Below are 22,374 nucleotides of genomic sequence, written 5' to 3'. Positions count from 1 at the left end.
TGGAATTATGCCTAATGTGGGAATCTTCAAATATGCCCATAAAAAGATTAGCATAGCTTGGTGCCACCCTCGTGCCAATGGCTGTACCCCTCTGTTGGCGGAAGACCAAATTTTTAAAAGTGAATACATTATTTTTTAAAATAAAGTCCATCCCTTGAAGGATGAAGGAGATTTGTTCTTTCTTCTTGGTATTATCCCTATCCAGGATGGTCATGAGGCTGACTAGATGCAAATCATGCTGTATAAAGCTGTAACGTCTAGGGTAAGTAGTAGGAGGTCATTGGACCATGGAGTATTTCGCAGTTCTGAAATCAGTTGTATGGAATCTTTTAGGTAACTGGGTAATTCATTTACATAATTTTGAAGAAGAATGTCAAGATAGTGGGTAGATGGCATGTTGGAGACTGAATACCTGAAATGATGGGTCTCCCTGGTGGATTGGTTAGGTTTTTATGTATTTTGGGTAAATGGTAAAAAAATGGAGTGCTTGGATTTTTTGATAGTAATTAATTTGTTTCGTGTTTGTTAATTAAAGATTCCTTAAAAGCTTTATTAATAAATAGATTAAGATTTTTGGCAATTTCACGGGTGGGGTCAGAGGGTAACTGGGTTTAGTAATCTGAGTCGGAAAGGATATTGAGGGCCTCTTGTTTGTATTTTTCTATGTTTTGGATAACTATTCCCCCACCCTTGTCGGCTGCTCTGATAATGATGTCTTTGTTATGGGACTTTATAATTTCTTTTTCTTTAGTATTAAGGTTGTCCTTGTATTTATAAAGGCATTTTTCCACTAGTTTGAATTCATTAACTACCAGATCGTGATACGTAGCTATAAAGTGGCCTTGGCTTTCAATTGGATAGAATTTTGAAGGTACCCTGAGCTCAGTGTGTGTATATCCATCATTTTATGATTTCAATTTCTGAGTTGTCGGATTTGGAAGGAGGTTTTATTTTAGTATTAGAGATTTTGAAGTGTCTAGCTAGGGTACGTTTTCTAGTGAATCGGTGGAGATCTAGGAAAAGCTCAAACCCATTTGCTCCTGATGTGGGGCAAAAAAGTCCTTTTTTCAAAATAGATATTTCGGAAGAGAAATACATAGTTGGAAAGGTTAAAAATTTGTGTGGGTAGATCGCTCATAGGGGTTGAGCTTACTGCTGTTTTTCTTTTTCTTTTTGCATCCTCTGAGGCGTTTTTTCTTTTTTGGGGGTTGTAGAGAGTCAGTGGAGGGAAATAACTTCATTGTTTTGTATACTGGAAGATGGTGGTCTATGGTTGTCCCTAAAAAAGGGGCTGCAGGGGTGAGGAATGGTACTGAGGCAGTGGCTTCTGCTGAGGTATTGTGAATAGTAAGAGTATGTTCACACGCAGTGCTTTCAGGCGTATTTTGGGACGTTTACGCCTCGAGAAACGCCTGAAAGAAACGGAAGCTGAACGCCTACAAACATCTGCCCATTGATTTCAATGGGAAAAACAGCATTTAGTTCATGAGGGGGGGAATTTTACGCCGCTGTTTAAAAAAACGGAGCTTAAAAAGACTCTCCGTAAAAAGAAGTGCATGTCACTTCTTGAGGCGTTTTTTGAGCTGATTTTCCATTGAACACTATGAAAAACGCCTGAAAAGAAGCCTCTAAAGAAGCTCCAAATTAAAAGAAGCTTGATTTTCAGCTTCCAAAACGCCTGAAAATCAGAGGCTGTTTTCTCTGAAACCAGCTCCGTATTTTCAGACGTTTTTTGTTAAGCTTGTGAACATACCCTAAGAGGGGGTGGGGGAAGAACCGGTGGGGAGGGTTCTGGAATAGCACGTGGAGGGTCATGGATGACTAGTTCAGAATTGTCATGCGTGGTAAGGATGGACAGGTTCAATGGAGATGGAGAAGAATGGAAGTTTTGGGAGTTGAGGCAGTTGGACTTGGTTTTGGGTGTTTTGGTCGTGATTTTGGAGATGGTAGGTTTTGGTGATAGGTTGGGTTTGTTGGGGTGATTATCCAGCGGACCTGCGGATTTTGGCATGGATTTATTATACTTGCTTTTAAGGTATTGTTTGTTTTTTTTGTATTGGATTTTGTTCACATTCGGTTTAGATGCTTGGACCGTGGTTGGGGATTTTAGTATGATGGGTGTTTTTTGTTGATGGTTAATCGGTTTTGCACCATTTAGTTATGGGTGTGTCCAACATCTGATTTGGTTGTGTAAGTAATCTAGACGGTTTCTTGTTAACTTGCATGATTTTTTTCTCAACCGTTTCTTGTTCTATTTTATGTATTCTATTAATGATATTCTGATTGATTAAGTGAAAATCTGGGTGTTGATAGAAGTCTGTTAGTTTCGAAATAATGGAATCTATTTGAGTGGTAATGGTGTTGCACAGCTGCATTCAATTTTTTAATAATCGTTGCATCATACCCCGAGAAACGTCTTCCATGAAAACCTCCCAATCATTGGTGAAAGGGAGGTCTTCTTTGAAAGATAACTCCAAAGGCATTCTAAGGCCTCGTGGTTCTATCTGTTTGTTGAGATAGATGGTGAGAAACATTACATCAATATGATCATGCAATTCAGATATCATGTTGTTTTCAAGGTCATTGAACAAATTGGTCATAGTTTTCGTTTCTTCATTAGAAAAGATAGTGGTGATGCTAGAACGAGAGGTGAAAGAAGTACTTGCAGTATATTTCGTTACTAGTCGGTCTCTTGTGTCTTGACGGTTCTTGAAGTGTTCCATTGTAATAAAGTCAGACGCTAGAAATGCGAGCGGGGATAAGAGTAGGTCCTGGTTTGTAGAAGATGCCTAGATATTTGCATCCTTGTATAGGAGATGAATATCCTGTCACACCGGATCTAGATGGTCAGGCGTGTTGGTAAAGTTGCAACTAGAAGAAAAAGGGAATACAAACCTGGCGCAACCATAGGGCATTACCTACATAAGGAGAAGAATAGATTATAAATATGCTCACCTGGTGATGTGCTAGGAGCACGACACCCCTGAAGATATAAACTTTGAGTTTGTAGTAGGACGTCAGAACTGCAAGCCACGAGTTGTACCGGAAGCCAAAAGATTGGACCGGTTCTAGGTAGGATGGTGGGATTGTGAGAACGACACCTTGGGTAGGTGAAAACTCAAAAAACAACCCTTGAAGCGGCGCTGGTCCTTTGGAATGTAATCCACTGTTAGTTGCTAGTGTCGCATAATGAGGTCAATAAGTCTTAAATGGATACAGGCGACGCGTTTCGAAGCCGGACCAGCTTCTTCCTCAGGCAGTTGTTTATATAAAAAAAAAACTGCCGTTACACCGCAACGCGTGTTTCGGCTCCAGGCCTTCATCTGTAGGTGGTGCCTGAGAGTCACAACAAACTATTTAAAGGTCCGTAGACCAATCAGGAGTGGTAGCTTACCAAATAACAGCTGGAGGATGTAATTGGCAGCTAGCCGGTATAAGACGCATGTCATCCCCACCGGGCCCAGAGATATGACATCCGGCTGACACTGATGACGTCAGACGCAACGACATCATGCGTCCGACATATCCATGACAACGGAGGTCGCCGCTGGTAGCCGGTGAGTACGCATGCGTCAACCCCACCTCCTAGAGAAACACACACAAAACAATTGTGCTGTCTCTCCAGCAGGGGGAGCAACCATATAGTGGTCGTATGACCCCATGGTTGACCCTGCGTCTGCCAGAAAAACTGTAAAAGAGCACTGTTCACCAAATATGTCTTTATTTGACAACCCAAGATCAGTGCATTTGTATACAAGATCGCAGAAGTGACCGTACACTTGTTGCACTTTACAGAAACATACATGATGTAACCTGTCCCTAGACTTTCCCTCTCTCTCTAGTGCATAATCATATAATATGATAATTCATGTAGCGTCCATGGCCACGGGCGGTCGGGTTTACTCACCCCCCGACGCCCGCAGCAATGGATCCGTGAGCGCTGGTCCCCATCTCCTTCCTAGGAGACGCCAGCGCTCACTTCTGCTCCGTTCTGCTGTGTCCCGTAGGGTGCGCGCGCACGCTCGTGCCCAGCCTTAAAGGGCCAGCGCGCACATCAGGAAATAATCATCCTCAACAGCCCATGATTTCCTGGTCTATAGGAAGGCCCCAGCCCTTATGATCCTTGCCTGAGTGTTGTTAGTTTATCCCAGTCTGTCTTGCAAATGGTCCCTTAGTGTTTCCCATTCCAGTTGTTACCCGTGCCCTGTTACCTGTTCCTGTATCCCGTGCTGTTCTTGTTCCTGTGCCTACTAGTGTTGGTGTCGTGTCTACTGCACCTGCTGTCGTTTGCCACGTCCAGTGTCTTCTGCCACGTCCGATACTGCCCGCCATGTTTGGCGCTACCTGCTGCACCGGCCTCCATCCGTGCTGAAGCCGTCTGGACTAGTTGAGGTACCCAAGTGTTACTATCTACTAATGACTTTCGTATAGACTGTGACCTGGTCAGCTGCCTCTCTGCTACGGCGGAAGGGCCTAGTGGGTCCACATACCCTGTGACCGTGACCATGACCATTCATTTCAGAAAATCATATCATATTAAAATCTAAAAAGTAGTAGTATTGAAAATTTTTGGTTGATCTCTGCTTTAGGTTTAGTAAGGGGTATTTTAGCACCCAGTTGTCATTTATTCTTAGGATTCTAGGAGTAGTAACATAGGAACTGCACAGCGCAGAGTACTAAGAAAAGCTGCTCGAGAATTGTCAGTTTTACTAATTTATTAGTATTTTCTATGAAACAACATGTCAGGAGAGGTGACAGGTCCTCTTTAAATAAAAAAAAATAATGTGTTTACAGCAGACTGCGAACTGACTGACCAACCACCGAGTTTACAGCAGACTGGACTAACCAGAGCATGACCATCAAGCCTTTGGAATTCCTCATGGCAATTCAACTTCGTTTCAACTATTTTCTGTAAATTTACCAGATGAAAAATTAATAGATCGGATCCCCATCAATGACATATTTAGTCAATATGTCATCCGTGTTAATGGTTGGAAAACTTATTTTAAGGGATTTTTTCAATAAAACTTTTTTTTTTTTTCATAAAAGGCCAGCCCGGTGATCAACTGATTTCCATCTACCTGGCTAACACCTGGTAGTTTTTTCCAGAGCCGTATCTGGACATACGTTTCCTCTTTTTATGCCACTGCTAGGGAATTGTGAATTTACATGGCGACTATTCAAATAAATGGCTGACCATGTAATGCATTGACAGCTGGGTCTGCCAGAGCAAAAGCAGCTCTTCTTTCTGGCTCATGGAGGATCCCCGTCTGTGATGTCCATATGCCCTAATTGTGCATCTGGACTGTGAATGTCGTCATGAGACAACCACTTTGTGTCTGGTGCATTGGGGTGTGGCACCTGCTTCTATGTGTGCGTGATTGCGGCTTCTAAATTCTTTAGGACTCCTGATTTATAATAATTTATAAATAGTATAACATTTTCGGGACTATATAAAAAAAGCTGTGTAGTCTGATGGCAACTTTCATCATTTATTCCCGTTTCTCTCTGGTGCTGTTGCTATAAGATGCACTCTGCAAATTACACTTCCACACTCCTCATGCTGAATTGTCACCTATTGTCTATGCTGATAGAATATTTTATTTACCTCCTCCCTGTGTCAGCGGCGCTCATGAAAGCCTATCCGTCATTGCCAGAGCCTATGGAGATTTGGAGAGTGCATGCCTCTTTCAGCATTTTACTGCCTGCTTGTTCCATCTTCCCAATTTCCTGTAGCATTTAGTGATTAATGGCAGTTTTAATTTGCATGCTCACTTTTATGCTCATTAAAGTGTATTATGTGCCAGTAGGAGTGTAAAGGTTCAATGGAAATCTCATGCATACTAATCAAAATGCAAATAAGCACAGATGAAAGAATGTCGGGGTCTCGATAGGTATGAAATGTCCAGTTATCTTAGTAAGCCTTACTCGTACATAGACAGGACTATTTAATACAGGCAACGCTGCGAGTGCACCACATGACGATCAGAGGCTATAATTCAACTTCTAGAAATGGGAAAGAGGTGAAGGCTCAAGTCTCCTAAATGTGCACCGTAAAAGTCCATTCCTCCTGAATATGTTATACTTAGTATTTATTTATTCTAAGCTGCCACCCTTTATGTAAAAAAAACAAACTGAGAATATGGTAAGTTTTACATACAAATAGTTGCTTAGGTTGAACAGTGTGATAGTTTATATGATTTGTGCAGCATTTTCTATCTTTACAATTCTTCATCAAAGCCTTAAAGTATAAGCTCACTCTCTGGTAAAACTGGAGGACCTGTCACTAGGTCATATAAGTTGAACTCGTTTACTGACCTAAATAGCGCTGTCTCCCTGATTCCAGCGTCCTTTTTGTTTCCTGGACCCCCAGAGATATGGTCCACTGCTATGTTGGCTCCCTATATGCTAATTTTCTGTAGTTGGCCAACAAGGGGAGCTAGCTTCCCTGCCTCTGATGCTGACCAATCAGCACGAGGCAGCTTGAGGGTAGTTCTGGCCCTGTTGGCTAACTACAGCAAATTAGGATATAGAGATCCAACACAACAGTGGACCATGTCTCTGGAACTGAGGGGATCCAGGAAAAAAAACAAAACAGTACTGTAATCAGGGAGACAGTGCTATTTAAGTCCGTAAACCAGTTCTTCTTATATGACCAAGTGACAGGTCCCCTGTAAATGGCAATTTTCTAAAATAGTATTGTTTTTATCATCAGAAAGCTGCACCACGACAGTGCTGCACAAAATAGGAAAGTTGGCATTAAACCACCTTACTACCCCAGACCATTGGGAAGATGCATTAAAGAGGCTGTCCAGTTTAGAAAACACATTTTCATATTCCCTATAGGGTAATTTCGAGTTAAGAGGGGGGTCCCTTATTCAGGATCCTCAACTCTTGGCCGAGTGTAGAGCAGTAACAAATGGCGTCTCTCGCTCTGGAGGACCTGTCTTGTCCTGCATTGCACAGACTTTAATTGATTTGAGTGGGCACTGTGGAATACTTAGTTTGTCCTGTGGTGGCGCTGCAGGGAAATTAAATACTTCATGCCAGGTTTCCCCATATATTACATCTGATGGGTGGGTCCCAGCAGGGGGACTCTTTGTGATCAGCTTATTGTCAAGGGACCGTTTTAGCAAGTAGGGATTGTCCAAAGCATAGTCTAAAATTCGTTTGTTTTGCCTTATTTTCTGTTGTCTAAATTTGTGTCTTATATTCTGAAAAATGCAATAATTCCCCACTTTTCTGAATGTTTATTACTGGGTATTTGTAAAGACTGCTGGAGCTGCACACATGGGTATCTGCATAGATATTTGGGCTCATACCCTTGCGTAGGTTACATAGATAGCTGGGTTCTCATTTTTTTCGTGTCTTACTTTTAAATTCAGTGAAAACCATCTGACATTTCACCAAAAATTGAAAATCGCTCATAATCTAATAGGTGCTATGTTACCTGTGTAATACACGTGCTTTTTATCGCTCCATGTTCGATTTTAGGGGGGGGGGGTGTTCCAGAGGCAGGGAAGCTTGCCAGTAGTTTCCTAAATGGACTTCCGTTTCCTTACTACCCGGAATGCATAGCGCCTTCTCTGGAGCATGCATTATGACTGTTCAATTGCAAGCTGTCTAGTCAGAAACCCCTCCTCCTCTCTTCTATTACCTAGTGTTATTAGCAAGCTCTGTGCTGTCCAGACTGTGTAGTGCAGGGTGTGAATGCAGGAGCCGGGGGCGCGCATCAAGCGTGCTATGACACTTCCCTTTCCTGTTTTCCGGCCCCAGCTTGTCTGTAACTAGAGATGGAAAGAACCTGATGACGGGGAGTGAACTGCAAATAGCTCAGAAGTGAGACACCTAGTGGCAGTGTGTTTAGACCCATTTTTCACCTGGAAAACAACAGATTTGGTAATTAGAACATATTACACTTTTGATGGTGGTAACTGTGCCTATATAATCAGCATAAGATGGTCAAACGACAGTGGAGGTTGAGGTTTGATCTGTCCCGGTAGCTGGTACCTGCTACTACTGTGATTTTTACAAGCTCGTTCAGCCCTATTTTCATATCCTTCTTTAATCGGACCTGATCCTAGAAGGAGAATTTTCTGTCTGGTAAAGTCTGTGTCAAGTGAAGCGGGAAGGAATTAGAGAAGCGTTAATCTGCTTGGAATTTTATAACCTCTATTGCCACGCTCAGAATGAAGACAATTTATCTTATTTTAATTTGTATTCAAGCATCCGGAGAGTAAAAAGATTAGTTCATGTAAGCCAGTAGTCTGCCATATAGTAGAGGGCTAGCCACATCTTCATTGTAGGAACGATTAATGAAAGGCTACTACACACGACTATTTTTATTAGTGTGTATTTATATTATGCTTGTTTCTTACGATTTTTTACATTTAGTATTGTCACAAACTGTAGCCGTGTATGTGCTAGTCCTGACCGAGCAGATAAAATTATATTTTTCCTATAATGAGATCATCGTGCTCTGCAATGTGATATAGGCTAGAGGTAATGTCCAAGTATGATGAATATACAAACTTACAGTATGTGTATGAAAATGCAGACATCATGACCGTTTAACGTAACCATTAGTTAGACCTGTGCTTCTCAAATTCTGAGGCGCCCCCTAGTTTTTCGTGAGGCGCAGCTGGGGAGGCAGTTTTCACAAAAGTTATAATACCTGGTTTATCGGCATAATTGACTCGTTACACTAAGGCCCCATGCACACGAATGTGCTTTTGCGGCCGCAATTCCCCCCAAAATCCACGGGAGAATTTCGGCCCCATTCATTTCTACAGGCCCATGCACACGACCGTGGACATGTCTTATTACGGCCGTGTTCTGCGGTCCAGGCACATAGGAAATAATGGACGCGGCCATGTGCACGGCCTGCGATTTGCGGGTGACACTCGCCGGCCGACCCGAAATTCACAACCATGCACATGGCTACAGTCATGTTCATGAGTCCTAAATGGTGCCTATTTTCTGCTAACCACTCTGGTGAAAGCAACTGCAGTGAATTTTTGTTTCTTTGTGGTTGCTTTCTGCTATAATAGAAGTATAAAAGGAAATAATAATAGTGCTGTTACCTAATATACAATTGAAGGTTAAACAACAAAGCTTTAACAATAACATGATACAATACATGATCACTGTACAGAGTAAAATCTGATGTGGTCACTGTTGACGCAATCATGGCCAATATATAAATTACACTGAAGTTTTAGATGAGCGTATCAACTGACACTCGCCCTGTAAATTTATCCAGATCCAAATCATAGGATACATCGGAGATCAGTAAGAGACGCAGAGACACTGCTTTGTATACCCAAAAATACTCCTCTGATGTTTATTGATCAAACAATTACAATAATATCTTTCAAAAAGGGAGAAGGCTTGGTTTCAGCCAATGGTTTACAATGTGACGTTGACTCTGATTCAGCCAATAGCATACAATGAGAATGTTCCCAGGCATAAAAACCTTTTAAATGTGAAATTCTAATCCTCATGAAATGCCTACGTCATTTCTGCACCTGCCACGAACCGTATCTTCAGGCCAGAATGAATTCTTATCTTACTCCCTTTGATTTGCAATGAAAGGGCTATCTCATCTCATTTACGACTACAAGGTCATTACACATTTCTTGTAGCAGATTCAGATAAGAACCAGGGAGATGCATAGCTGAGAGATAGCATTAATATACGGTCTTAAAGCAACAGATGATGACTTATTTACTAAATTGATTCTTTGGAATACAAGATGGATGTAAAATATACAAGATGGAGTCCACACAAAATGGAATCAATAAACATATTTTGCTCACTTCTACAGTCACATAGGTATGAATTACTCTGGTCATGACACAGGGTATCTTGGTACACAATTAGTTAATATTGAGCTATCACCAGGTGTTTCTGGGTGTTCTCCTACACTGCACCCCCAGCCCACAGTTCTGCGCCTTCTTCACATCTTATCACGGGGTCTTGATCAATAGCCAGTTTTCGGGTAACCTTGGCTTGTAATAGTAGTGTGGCTGGTCAATTTTGTTCACAGCACCAGGTTGCAAAATCTCTACGGTATGAACATTTCACATCAAACCCTACAGTCCCGTCACTGGCTGAAATATAAGGGCTAAAATACTTTGCGCAAATAAATGCAACCTTGACCTTTTTGAGATACTTAACCATTTCTGTTAAACTGTTTTTACAAACCATAGATGAAATGGATGTGAATCTGCTATTAATCAGGTTGACAAACTACAAGATTCATTTGGACTCGTAAGCAGTGGCCTTTCTAATGCCAATTTATGGCACAGTTGCTCTTTATTGGAAAGGTTATGCTATCGAGAACATATTCTGAACTTTTCTTGTACCTAGCACGAAGAGGATTCGACTCCATTGCTGCTCCCCATTAACCAGAGAGTTAATTTTATTGTCTGACATTTTGCTGCTTTCAAGTCTCCTGCCAAAGTCGTGTAACTGATCAATTATTTTCTCTATCATGGTTGAGAAGAAAAACGTGGACAGTAGAGTCGTGTCTTCATACATTCCACCCCATTCATTTTACCCTGATTTTGAGAGAGATGGACATCTAAGGGTATGTTCACACGCAGTCAGCAAAAACGTCTGAAAACACGGAGCTGTTTTCAGACTAAAACCGCTCCAGGTTTTCAGACGTATTTTTACCAACTCGCGTTCTTTACGGCCGTTTTTGGGGCTGTTTTTCAATAGTCAATAAAAACGGCTACAAAAATGTCCCAAGAAGTGTCCTGCGCTTCTTTTGACGAGCCGTCATTTTACGCGCCGTATTTAGGCAGACACGTAAAATAAAGGCTCGTGAGAACAGAACATCGTAATTCCCATTGAAAGCAATGGGCAGCTGTTTGTAGGCGTATTGGGGGCTTTTTTTCAGGCGTAATTCGAGGCGTAAAACGCCTGAATTACGTCTGAAACCACTGCGTGTGAACATACCCTCACAATAAAATATTCTTGCTTCACATCTGGTAATGCATCTGTGTTACAAGGGATACAGTTCAGTGCGTATTCGCTCATATATTGTCTGCATTGGTTCAAGAACATACATATCTAAAAAATGTTTTAAAAACTCCCTTCCTTGTTTGTAATACGGGCAGTGACTGACAGATGTACCAGATCTATTATTGGGGACAAATTGTGCATCTTTAAGGGCCAGAAGCAGGAGTTGGGCTTTATGAACATGACTGTATTACTGTTCCATACAACCTCTCAGTTGTACGGAGCCGTAATAAAGATGTGTTCTCCCTTTCTTTTTCTCTAAATCTGACATAACCCGAGATGTATGGCGCGAGATGTAGAAAAAAAACCGCCATCTGTCAGCCACCCGTTGCCCATAGACCCCAATGTAAAAAAAAGGATATGTCACAGCCATCCAGTAAAAAAAAAGTATACATTGTTTTTTGTTTTTTTTTACGTGGTACTCTGTTGGCGACAAATGGCGAACGGATGGCATCGGATGTAGACTTCTTTGTTAAAAAAAAGCATAAGTAATCTTTTAAGTTAAAAAAATAAATAAGTCCTAAGTATTTTTTTCCTGGATGGCATGAGATTGTATTGTATTGAATTGGTATCATGGGAAATAGTAAATCTTAACACAATTTAAGAAAAAGTAACGGTGGACACATCTGTACAGTATAGAGGTGTATGGTGCTCTACTGATTTCATATTGAGGCACACAGAGCGGGTTGTTTTTTTTTATGTCAGATACTGTAAGAATTAGACAGAAACTTATAGCATTTCAGCTACCTGCAGCCACCACTAGAGGGAGCTTACTGCATATTGTGTTATTATTAAATGTATAAACAGTATGCAGTAAGCTCTTAAAAGGGTTGTCACATGAAGACAACTCCTGTCCATATACCCTTTTTTTATCTACGCTATATAGGGGGGTCCCCTGATCAGGACCGAACCACTCCGTGAGCCAGAACTACGGTAATCCTACATTTCATCTGCAGTAGCTGATGCAGAAGAAATGTCTACCTAGAGATGGCTTCCCTCGACAAAAAAGGACTGCTTGCCGGTTGTGCAAACTGATGAGCCAACCCCTTTAAGCTCCCCCTAGACTGAAATTTGAGAATTATCCTACCTTCTAGAAAGGTGTAGCTCATATAGTGTATATAGTCAGAATGGCTAGAACTGAGCAGATTGTGTATGGTATATAGCCCTACATAATTGATAATGCTTTACTGATCTAATGCTGTCATTAATACATTGTAATCCATTGGGTTGTGTCTAAAACATAGCAGAGATTGGTTTATTCCCTGTGTCTGATTTATACTGTAGTCTGAAAGCACACAAGTAAATAAGTCAGGTAATGGGAGCTTTTAGAGATGTCGACATGCATTGGGGAATATCTCCGACATCAACATATTTTTAAATATGCTAAAAAATTCATAAGCATCCCATCTGTAGAAGTCTGAAGCTACAGGATCTTTTCAGAATTATTTTGTTTGTTCTTGAAGATTGATGTAACTTGAGCTTATTTATGGTCTCGAACCTCACAAATCTTTATTTATCTCTTCTTTTCTATTGTAGCATGGATCAGAGGCAAAAGAAAAGATCCTCCGACAATTGAGGTGAGATTGGTTCCAAATAAACGTTTGTAGTTTTTCACCTTTTTTAAAAACGGAAATTAATTCTTTACATATTTTTTTCCTTTTTGTTGTTTTTTATTTTTCTGCTAACCATAAATCTAGAAGGTTTCAGAAATTTTAGGTGCTCTGTGAATTTGTTTCTGGTTTTTTTGGGTTGTTGTAAGCGGGTATATCATTCTGTGCAGTGTTTGTCACCATTAGGGCTCAAGCATATGGGAACAGAACCAAATCTATATAACACTATTTATAACTTTGAAGGTGCTGGCAAATTTTTTTTTTCTTTAGACCTTATTCACACGGCCGCAGTAGGAACAATAGACCCCTAATAGGGCTATTCACACGACCGATTTTTAATTGACGGCCCGGGAAACCTGGCCGTCAAAAAATGGGTAATTTCCTATTTTCGGCCGCCCGGCTCCCATAGAAGTCTATTGGGCCAGGTAATACACGGCCATCACTGGAATGTGTCCCGAGTGATGGCCGTGTCTTCCGTCGCTCGCTCTCTCTCACCCTCCTCCTCACATGCACTTCGCACTGCGAGGAGGAGAAGATTTTTTTGCTCCCTGTAGAAGCGAAATCCCCAATCCCGGCCACAGCTTCGGCAACGCTGTGGCTGGGGATTGGGGATTCCGCTTCAGAAGTGCCTGACGTCACTGTGTCCTTATATGGACACAGTGAAGTCAGGGACTTCTGGAGCGGAAACCCCGGCCACAGGGTCGGGGATTTCGCTTCAGAAGTGCCTGACTTTTTAACGGACGATTTTGACCCGTTTTGCATCCGTTTTAAAATCTGATGAATTTCATTTGTACATTTTTTTGCCACACACTTCCCTCTGTAGATAATGCCACACACTTCCCTCTGTAGATAATGCCACACACTTCCCTCTGTAGATAATGCCACACACTTCCCTCTGTAGATAATGCCACACACTTCCCTCTGTAGATAATGCCACACACTTCCCTCTGTAGATAATGCCACACACTTCCCTCTGTAGATAATGCCACACACTTCCCTCTGTAGATACTGCCACACACTTCCCTCTGTAGATACTGCCACACACTTCCCTCTGTAGATACTGCCACACACTTCCCTCTGTAGATACTGCCACACACTGCCCCCTGTAGATACTGCCACACACTGCCCCCTGTAGGTGGTGCCACACACTGCCCCCTGTAGGTGGTGCCACACACTGCCCCCTGTAGGTGGTGCCACACACTGCCCCCTGTAGGTGGTGCCACACACTGCCCCCTGTAGGTGGTGCCACACACTGCCCCCTGTAGGTGGTGCCACCCACTGCCCCCTGTAGGTGGTGCCACCCACTGCCCCCTGTAGGTGGTGCCACCCACTGCCCCCTGTAGGTGGTGCCACCCACTGCCCCCTGTAGGTGGTGCCACCCACTGCCCCCTGTAGGTGGTGCCACCCACTGCCCCCTGTAGGTGGTGCCACCCACTGCCCCCTGTAGGTGGTGCCACCCACTGCCCCCTGTAGGTGGTGCCACCCACTGCCCCCTGTAGGTGGTGCCACCCACTGCCCCCTGTAGGTGGTGCCACCCACTGCCCCCTGTAGGTGGTGCCACCCACTGCCCCCTGTAGGTGGTGCCACCCACTGCCCCCTGTAGGTGGTGCCACCCACTGCCCCCTGTAGGTAGTACTACACAGCACCCCCCCCCTGTAGATAGGGACTTCTCCTGAAATGGTGGCGCTGACTTCAATGTCCATATATGGACACAGTGAAGTCAGGGACTTCTCCTCGAGCGGAGACACTGGCCACAGGGTCGGGGATTCTGCTTCAGAAGTGCCTGACGTCACTGTGTCCATTACTGGCCGTGTTGCCATTTTTAACGGCCGATTTTGACCCGTTTTGCATCCGTTTTTTTCCCTGTCCGTTTTAAAATCGGATGAATTTCATTTAAATTTATTGCCACACACAGCCCTCTGTAGATAATGCCACAGCCCCCCTGGTAGATAATGCCACAGCCCCCCTGGTAGATAATGCCACAGCCCCCCTGGTAGATAATGCCACAGCCCCCCTGGTAGATAATGCCACAGCCCCCCTGGTAGATAATGCCACAGCCCCCCTGGTAGATAATGCCACAGCCCCCCTGGTAGATAATGCCACAGCCCCCCTGGTAGATAATGCCACCCAGCCCCTGGTAGGTAATGCCACCCAGCCCCTGGTAGGTAATGCCACCCAGCCCCTGGTAGGTAGTGCCACCCAGCCCCCTGGTAGGTAGTGCCACCCAGCCCCCTGTAGGTTGCACCCTCCCCCCCCCCCCCTTCCAGGAGAAGTCACCGACTTCAATGTCCATATATGGACAGTGTAGTCACGCACGTCTTCTGTAGCAGAATCCCCGGCCACAGGGTCGGGGATTCCGCTTCAGAAGTGAGTGACGTCACTGTGTCCATATATGGACAGTGTGGTCACTCACTTCTTCTGTAGCGGAATCCCCGGCCACAGGGTCGGGGATTCCGCTTCAGAAGTGAGTGACGTCGCTGTGTCCATATATGGACAGTGTAGTCACTCACTTCTCCTGTAGCGGAATCCCCAATCCCCGGCCGGGGATTGGGGATTCCGACTCCTACATGGAGCAAAAAAAGACCCTCCTCACATGCACTCTGCACTGTGAGGAGGAGGAGGAGAGAGAGCGCGTGCGACGGAAGACGCATTCCGGTGATTGCCGTGTATTACCTGGCCCCATAGACTTCTATGGGGACCGGGTAAACGGCCGAAAATAGGGCACGTCCCATTTTTTGACGGCCGGGTTTCCCAGGCCGTCAAAAAAATTGGTCGTGTGAATAGCCCCATTAGGGGTCTATTGTATCTACTGCAGCCGTGTGACAGCCGTTTTATGAACGGCCGTCACCTGGCCGGGAAACCCTGTAGTGTGAATAAGGGCTTAGGCCTTATTCACACGACAGGGTCCGAGTGTCGGCCGATAAAAACCGCCGTTTTGCATCCGTTCCGGACCGTGTTGCCGTTTTTAACGGCCGATTTTGTTTTCCCTGTCCGTTTTAAAATCGGATGAATTTCATTTAAATTTGTTGCCACACACAGCCCCCTGCAGGAAATGGCACCCAGCCCCCTGCAGGAAATGGCACCCAGCCCCCTGTTGGTAATGCCACCCAGCCCCCTGTAGGTTGCACCCATCCCCCCCTTCCAGTGTAGTCACTGACTTCTCCTGGAGAGGAATTCCCGGACACAGGGTCGGGAATTCCTCTTCAGAAGTGAGTGACGTCACTGTGTCCATATATGGACAGTGTAGTCCCGGGGATTTGGGATTCTGACGGAAGACACGGCTGTCACTCGGGACACATTCCAGTGATAGCCGTGTATTACCCGGCCCCATAGACTTCTATGGGGGCCGGGTAAACGGCCGAAAATAGGGCATGTCCCATTTTTGACGGCCAGGTTTCCCGGGCCGTCAAAAAATCGGTTGTGTCAATAGCCCCATTAGGGGTCTATTTTTCCTACTGCAGACGTGTGACGGGCGTTTTATGAACGGCCATCACCCGGCCGGGAAACCCTGTCGTGTGAATAAGGGCTTAGTCTTTCCCATCTATGTCCTAATGTATTCTCAGAGCCATATCAGCTGCATCATTTGCTGGGAGGTAAAATGTTGAAGGAAAGAATATCTTTACGATAAAAAAAAATCTCATATTCCATTATTGCTAAAACTACTGTTGTGACAGATATTGTTTTAAAGATGTAAAAAAAGAAAGTACTTATGCTAATTAGGAAACTTTTTAGCACTATAAATAAAATGTGTAACTGAATAGAATAGAAAGTCATTCTTATGTAAGTATATACAGGACATGAAAAAATAAATCTGCTCCCTGAGGAGCTAAAAAGACTGTAACTAAAGAGAGCCTGTCACGTTGAACTTGCTGTCCAATCTAGGAAGAGTCGAATAGATTGATATATCGTTTTGTGGGAAAAGATATAATGTGTATAATTTGTGATTTTATTGATTGAACGCTCTGTTCATTGTAGGCTTCGCAGTCTAGTGGGCGGAGAGACTTAATAATTGACAATCTTCCCTGTGTGTGTGCTTACAGAGCCGGCTGTCAATCACGGAGTAGGACCGCCCCCATGATTTATAAGCCCAGAGTTGTCAGGAAATTAAATTTAATACAATACAAGTTCTACTGAATCTTTTCCCATAAAACGATACATCAGATTGCTCATATCTTCCATGCAACATGTTTAATATGAGAGGTTCCCTTTAATTTCAGACAGTTACCAACTTTAATTACCTTTACTACCTACCAAATTAATGTGAAGGAAAAATAGATAAAGTTTAGGGAAAATAGTTTTTAAAAAAAATACCCTGGTTGCGCAAGTATGCATAGCCCTGTACATTTGGACTGTAGTTTATAGAATTAGGCTGGGCTACACGGTGTCACAAAATTACCACAAACGCAATGGTTCCCTATGGAAACGCAATGGTTCCCTATGGAAAATAAGGTTGCGGATGACCTTGCAATCATCGCAAAAAATTCTACCATAATGAATTATTGAGGCTGTGGTAATCTCTTGATATTACAATGGCATGAGCGCGATCAAATGTTGCCCACCCTAAACCATTCACATTGTAATGTAAATTATACAGCCCAGGCTAGTGACCGCACCAGAAGCGCGATTCGCTATCAAAATCTATAGTGAAATGCAAGTTGGGTGTGGTCACAAGTCGGGGCTGTAATATTTACATTTCTGTTACAATGTGGTGTTATTTAGGCGTTCCTAAGCAATCCTGTTACTCTGCATCTCTTAGGGCCTGTTCACATCAGCATCAAGCTTCAGTTCATCAGTTCTGTTCGACCTTGCCGTTGGAGGAGCCGATGAACGGAAAGCCAAACGGAAACCGTAGCTACCGTTTGCGTTACCATTGTCCGTTGCAGTTGGGTTTTGTTTGTTTACGTTCTGTAAAGTTTCAATTTTTTTATTTGTGGAAACAATAGCGTAACAAACCTCACGGAACGCAAACAAACGGAAACCAACTGCAACGGAAGAATTACTATTGAAATCAATGGTAATGCAAACGGAAGCCATGTTTTCCATTTGGCTTTCCGTTCATCGGTTCCTCAGACGGAAAGGTCGAATGGAACCGATGATGATGTGAACAGGCCCTTATTAGGATGGTTTTCTCCCCTGATTTTGCTGCATTTGTACTTCTTCTGAAAGAAGGCTTCCCCTTACTGTTACAATTTATTATTGCACTTTTTTATTGTACTTACCTATTTCTGATACTCTGTGTAGCCAGCCTGCTTCCCGCTTTAATGCTCTGTTTTTTCGACTTTTTTTTTTAAATTCATTTTTATTATGAAATCATAATCCAAAAATATAAGCTTTTATTCACCCGTGCAACGTTTCAGTCCGACTGGATCTTTCTCAAGCTTGAGCAAGGTCCATTCGGACTGAAACGTTGCACGGGTGAATAAAAGCTGATATTTTTGGAAGTGCTTCCCCTCTGCCTATTTCTGTTGGCCCGATATTGAGGACCGTGGACCAGGTCAAGTTGACGCGTGCACCCCTTCTGTGGTCCAGTGCTGTGGAATCTCTTCTCTTTTTTTTTTTTTCTTTTTTTTTTTTTTAAACTAATAGAGTATGCGGGCAGATATTCATATGTCATGCTAAAAATCCAAAGTTAATAATCCATTTGTTTAAGTAACTCCAGCCCCTTACCTTTAGTTTGCCTGATAAGTTAGGTTGCTATATTATGCCATCTTCCTATAAATTGTTAAATACAACTGAAATATTTCACCTTCCAATTTCTTAACCCAGCAGCCATGTTTCTCACTGGCTTCAATACCCGGAAGTCTTTGTTTTCATTGAATTATGACGTGTGAAAAAAAAGAGAGGCTGAACTAACACATTTGTGTGAGACAAAGCGGCAGTAGTATATGTTCCTAAATCATTTACTGGGAGAGACAGGGAGGCAGTACTATCTGTACCTACATTCTTTATTTAGAGACAGGGAGGCAGTGCGATCTGTACTAACATTATTTACTGAGGGAGACCACTGGGCTGTACTATCTGTACCTACATTATTTACTGAGGGACAATGGGGCAGTGCTATCTATACCTACACCATTCACTGAGAAAGATAATAGGGCAGTACTGTCTATACCTACATAATTTAATGAGAGAGATAATAGGGCAGTACTAGCTGTACCTACATAATTTACTGAGAGAAAATGTGGCAGTATTATCTAGATATACATAATTTACTGAGAGAGACAATAGGGCAGTATGATCTATACCTACATCATTTACTGAGAGACAATGGGGCAGTACTATCTATACCTACATCATTTACTGAGAGGGATAATAGGGCAGTACTATGGCAGACACACATAACACAGTGCCCTCGGCGGATGCTGCCACAGTGCCCTCGGCGGATGCTGCCACAGTGCCCTCGGCGGATGCTGCCACAGTGCCCTCGGCGGATGCTGCCACAGTGCCCTCGGCGGATGCTGCCACAGTGCCCTCGGCGGATGCTGCCACAGTGCCCTCGGCGGATGCTGCCACAGTGCCCTCGGCGGATGCTGCCACAGTGCCCTCGGCGGCTGATGCCACAGTGCCCCCGGCGGCTGGCGATTCCTCTGCTGTTGGAGCCCCTGACATCACTGTCCATACACAGTGATGTCAGGGAATCCTCCTGGACCGGAATGTGATATCTGGGGCAACTCCAGAGCCGGAGTCCCAGAGCAGAGCACTAGTATAGGCTCTTCGGCAGAACTCTGGGAAGAGATTAACATCAGTGTCCACATATGGACAGTGATATCAGGGGCTTGCCCAGAGCTGGAGTCCCGGAGCAGAGCCGCTTCTAGCACTCTGCTTGGGATTCCAGCTCTGCTCCTGACATCACTGTCCATATATGGACATGGATGTCAGGGGCAACTACAGAGCTGGAGTCCCGGGCAGAGCGCTAGTAGGCTCTTCCTGGGACTCCAGCTGTGCTCCTGACATCACTGGGACTCCTGCTCTGGGGAAGCCCCTGATATCACTGTCGAATTATGGACATCGACGTCTGGGGCTTCCCCAGAGTCGCAGAGCCTATACTAGCTCTCTGCTCGGGACTCCGGCTCTGGGGAAGCCCCAGACATCGCTGTCCATATGTGGACAGCGATGTCAGGGAATTCCAGAGTCCCGGAGCAGAGCCTGTACTAGCGGCTCTGTGTCTCGCGGGCCGCAGATGACGGCTCCAGGGGCCGCATGCGGCCGCATGCTTGAGACCCCTGATCTATACAAACATAATTTACTGAGAGGGATACTAGGGCAGTACTATCTATACCTACATCATTTACTGAGAGACAATGGGGCAGTACTATATTTACTGGAGGTTCAAGGACGTAGTACTATCTGGGAGTCGGATTCGGTACTGTCTGCACCTGCATCATTTTGTACTACTCCCTCAAGCAAAGTAAATATTTTAAAAAATATTTAAAAAAAAAAAACCCTGAGTTTTGCTTTTAACCAGTCTAATATGTCGTTTAGGTTCTTTCTAAGGTTGTTTTTTGCTTTATGGGAGTATGTTACAGCTCTCTTCATTGTTTGTGATGCTGCCATGGTTTACCAGATCTTGGAACTTTGGTATTTGCAATTTGTCCTAATTGGGGTTTGTAGAAAGCGCGTTGAAAGTCAGCATTAATTATGCTCATATTTTAATCATGGCAGCTTCTTTTGCTTTCCTAGCAGAGGTATAATAAATCATAGAGGACATTTCCATAATTACTTCTTACTCTTCATTAAAGTTATTCAGGAAAGTTCTACTTAACTTTCAACTGTCCCTGCCTTTTATTAGTATTGGTTTCCTCTGTCGATAATAATTACATAATCTATCTACTAATGTAGGAGGTTAATTATGTCCAGAGTTTACAAGAAAAATATGATTGAAACCGTTCACAATGTCGTGTATCATGTAGGGCGGATGAACATCAAATCTTTGATTTCAAATGCTAATTAATCTTAAGGAATATGGATAGAAGCAATGCCAACAAGCAACCAAAACCTAAAAAAAAAACAGTAGGGTCCGCCGTGTGCAGGAGGCTGTATGGCGGTACACAAAGTCCCTGCGGCTCTATAGAATGGAGCCATAGGCACTCCGTTTGCCTCTGTATGGTGCTGCAGGATTATGGAATTATTTTCTCCTAGCTTCGTAATACGGATGTGGTGGAGCACACCTCAATGTTTTTTTTCTGTTTGATTCATAAGGAATCTTTAAGGCCCTGTTCACACATTCCTTCAGGAATTTTGAAGCTGATTTTGAACTGCCTGTGCTTTTCTCAGATGAAAATAATAAACTAATGGAAGCCAGGTGGAAAGCTTAGCCCGAATTCACAGCTCGATAGGAGACTCCGTTCGAGGCCTCCGTCGCAGATTCCACAGAAAATACTGTAAAGAATGGCGCAGCATGCTTGTAAGGGTGCGTCCCTGCTTACCTCTCTCTGGAGGACAGTGAGGGCCAAGCTGTCGGGCGGCTGAAGTGGCCGCAGCTCCGGACGAAGGAGCGTCTTGGGCGTCATGGCAACGGCCGCCCTGCCGCCAGCCATGACGCCTGCGCCGAAGAAGGAGGAGGGCGGACTCTCGCGTGGCGGGACTAGAGCGAGGAGGGGAAGCGCGGGAAGTGAGAGGGGCGGAGCGGTGTGTGGCGCGAAAAGGAGGGAGGAGAAGAGCAGAGAGAGTGTGGGTGAAGAAGGAGCAAGAGCGAGGAGGAGAACAGGAGAAAGGAGCCGAGTCTTAGGGAGAGAAGAGGAGAGGCGGTAGAGGCTACTGGATTTGCAGCTGCAGAGAAGAGGATCGGCGGTGTGGCAGCAGGAGGAGATTGTGAGGAGGAACGTGCCTCCCTGCAGAGGAACAGACTGGCAGGAGTGCACCTAACGGAGGACTGCCTGAGCAAGAGAGTGGAGTGGAGCCTCAGCATCCACTACAGGTTCCAGCCACACACACACACGTAGCCTCACTAGGACCCTCAGACCTCCCCAGGCAAAGTCCAATTAGCCGCAGTACTACCTGTCTCTCCAAGCGTAGTACGGTCCGCGCCTACCCTGGTTACCAAGTACGTGAAAGACTATCCTTACACTAACTTCGGCTGTTGTAGCCTGAATTAGGCCTAGAACCCTGCATTGAACTGTTACCGCTAAAACGCCGCATGTAACCCTGCATGGAACTGTTAGGGTATGTTCACACGAGGGCGTCCATAACGGCTGAAATTACGGGGATGTTTCAGCCTGAAAACATCCCCGTAATTTCAGCCGTAACGGCATGTGCAGGCGCTTGAACGCCGCGTCCATTACGGCCGTAATTAGCGCTGCTATTCATTGGAGTCAATGAATAACTGCTCCAATTACGGCCAAAAGTGACAGGTCACTTCTTTGATGCGGGCGTCTATTTACGCGCCGTCTTTTGACAGCGGCGCGTAAATTACGCCTCGTGTGAACAGACAAACGTCTGCCCATTGCTTTCAATGGGCAGATGTTTGTCAGCGCTATTGAGGCGCTATTTTCGGACGTAATTCGGGGCAAAAACGCCCGAATTATGTCCGTAAATAGGCCGTGTGAACATACCCTTACCGCTAAAATGCCGCATGTAACCCTGCATGGAACTGTTATTGCTAAAACGCTGCATGTAACACTGCATAGAACTGTTATTGATGAAGCACCGCATGTAACCCTGCATGGAACTGTTATTTATGAGCACCGCATGTAACCTTGCATCGAACTGTTATTTATGAGCACCGCATGTAACCTTG

General features: G+C 44.3%; 1 protein-coding gene across 2 annotated transcripts in view; it reads left to right on the top strand.

Moving 5' to 3' along the window:
• Positions 1-22,374, top strand: part of NDUFAF2 (NADH:ubiquinone oxidoreductase complex assembly factor 2) — a 125,676-nt gene that overhangs the window by 60,765 nt on the left and 42,537 nt on the right. For both annotated transcript variants that reach the window (XM_075839357.1, XM_075839350.1), the window contains one exon: positions 12,565-12,605. In XM_075839357.1, coding sequence (XP_075695472.1) covers positions 12,565-12,605 — 41 coding nt within the window. The remainder of the gene's footprint in view (positions 1-12,564; positions 12,606-22,374) is intronic.

The sequence above is a fragment of the Rhinoderma darwinii genome, chromosome 1 (assembly GCF_050947455.1).
Source record: "Rhinoderma darwinii isolate aRhiDar2 chromosome 1, aRhiDar2.hap1, whole genome shotgun sequence".
NCBI classification, from domain to species: domain Eukaryota; kingdom Metazoa; phylum Chordata; class Amphibia; order Anura; family Rhinodermatidae; genus Rhinoderma; species Rhinoderma darwinii.
Note: the sequence above shows the minus strand (reverse complement) of the source record. Positions and strands in the feature narration are given on the sequence as shown.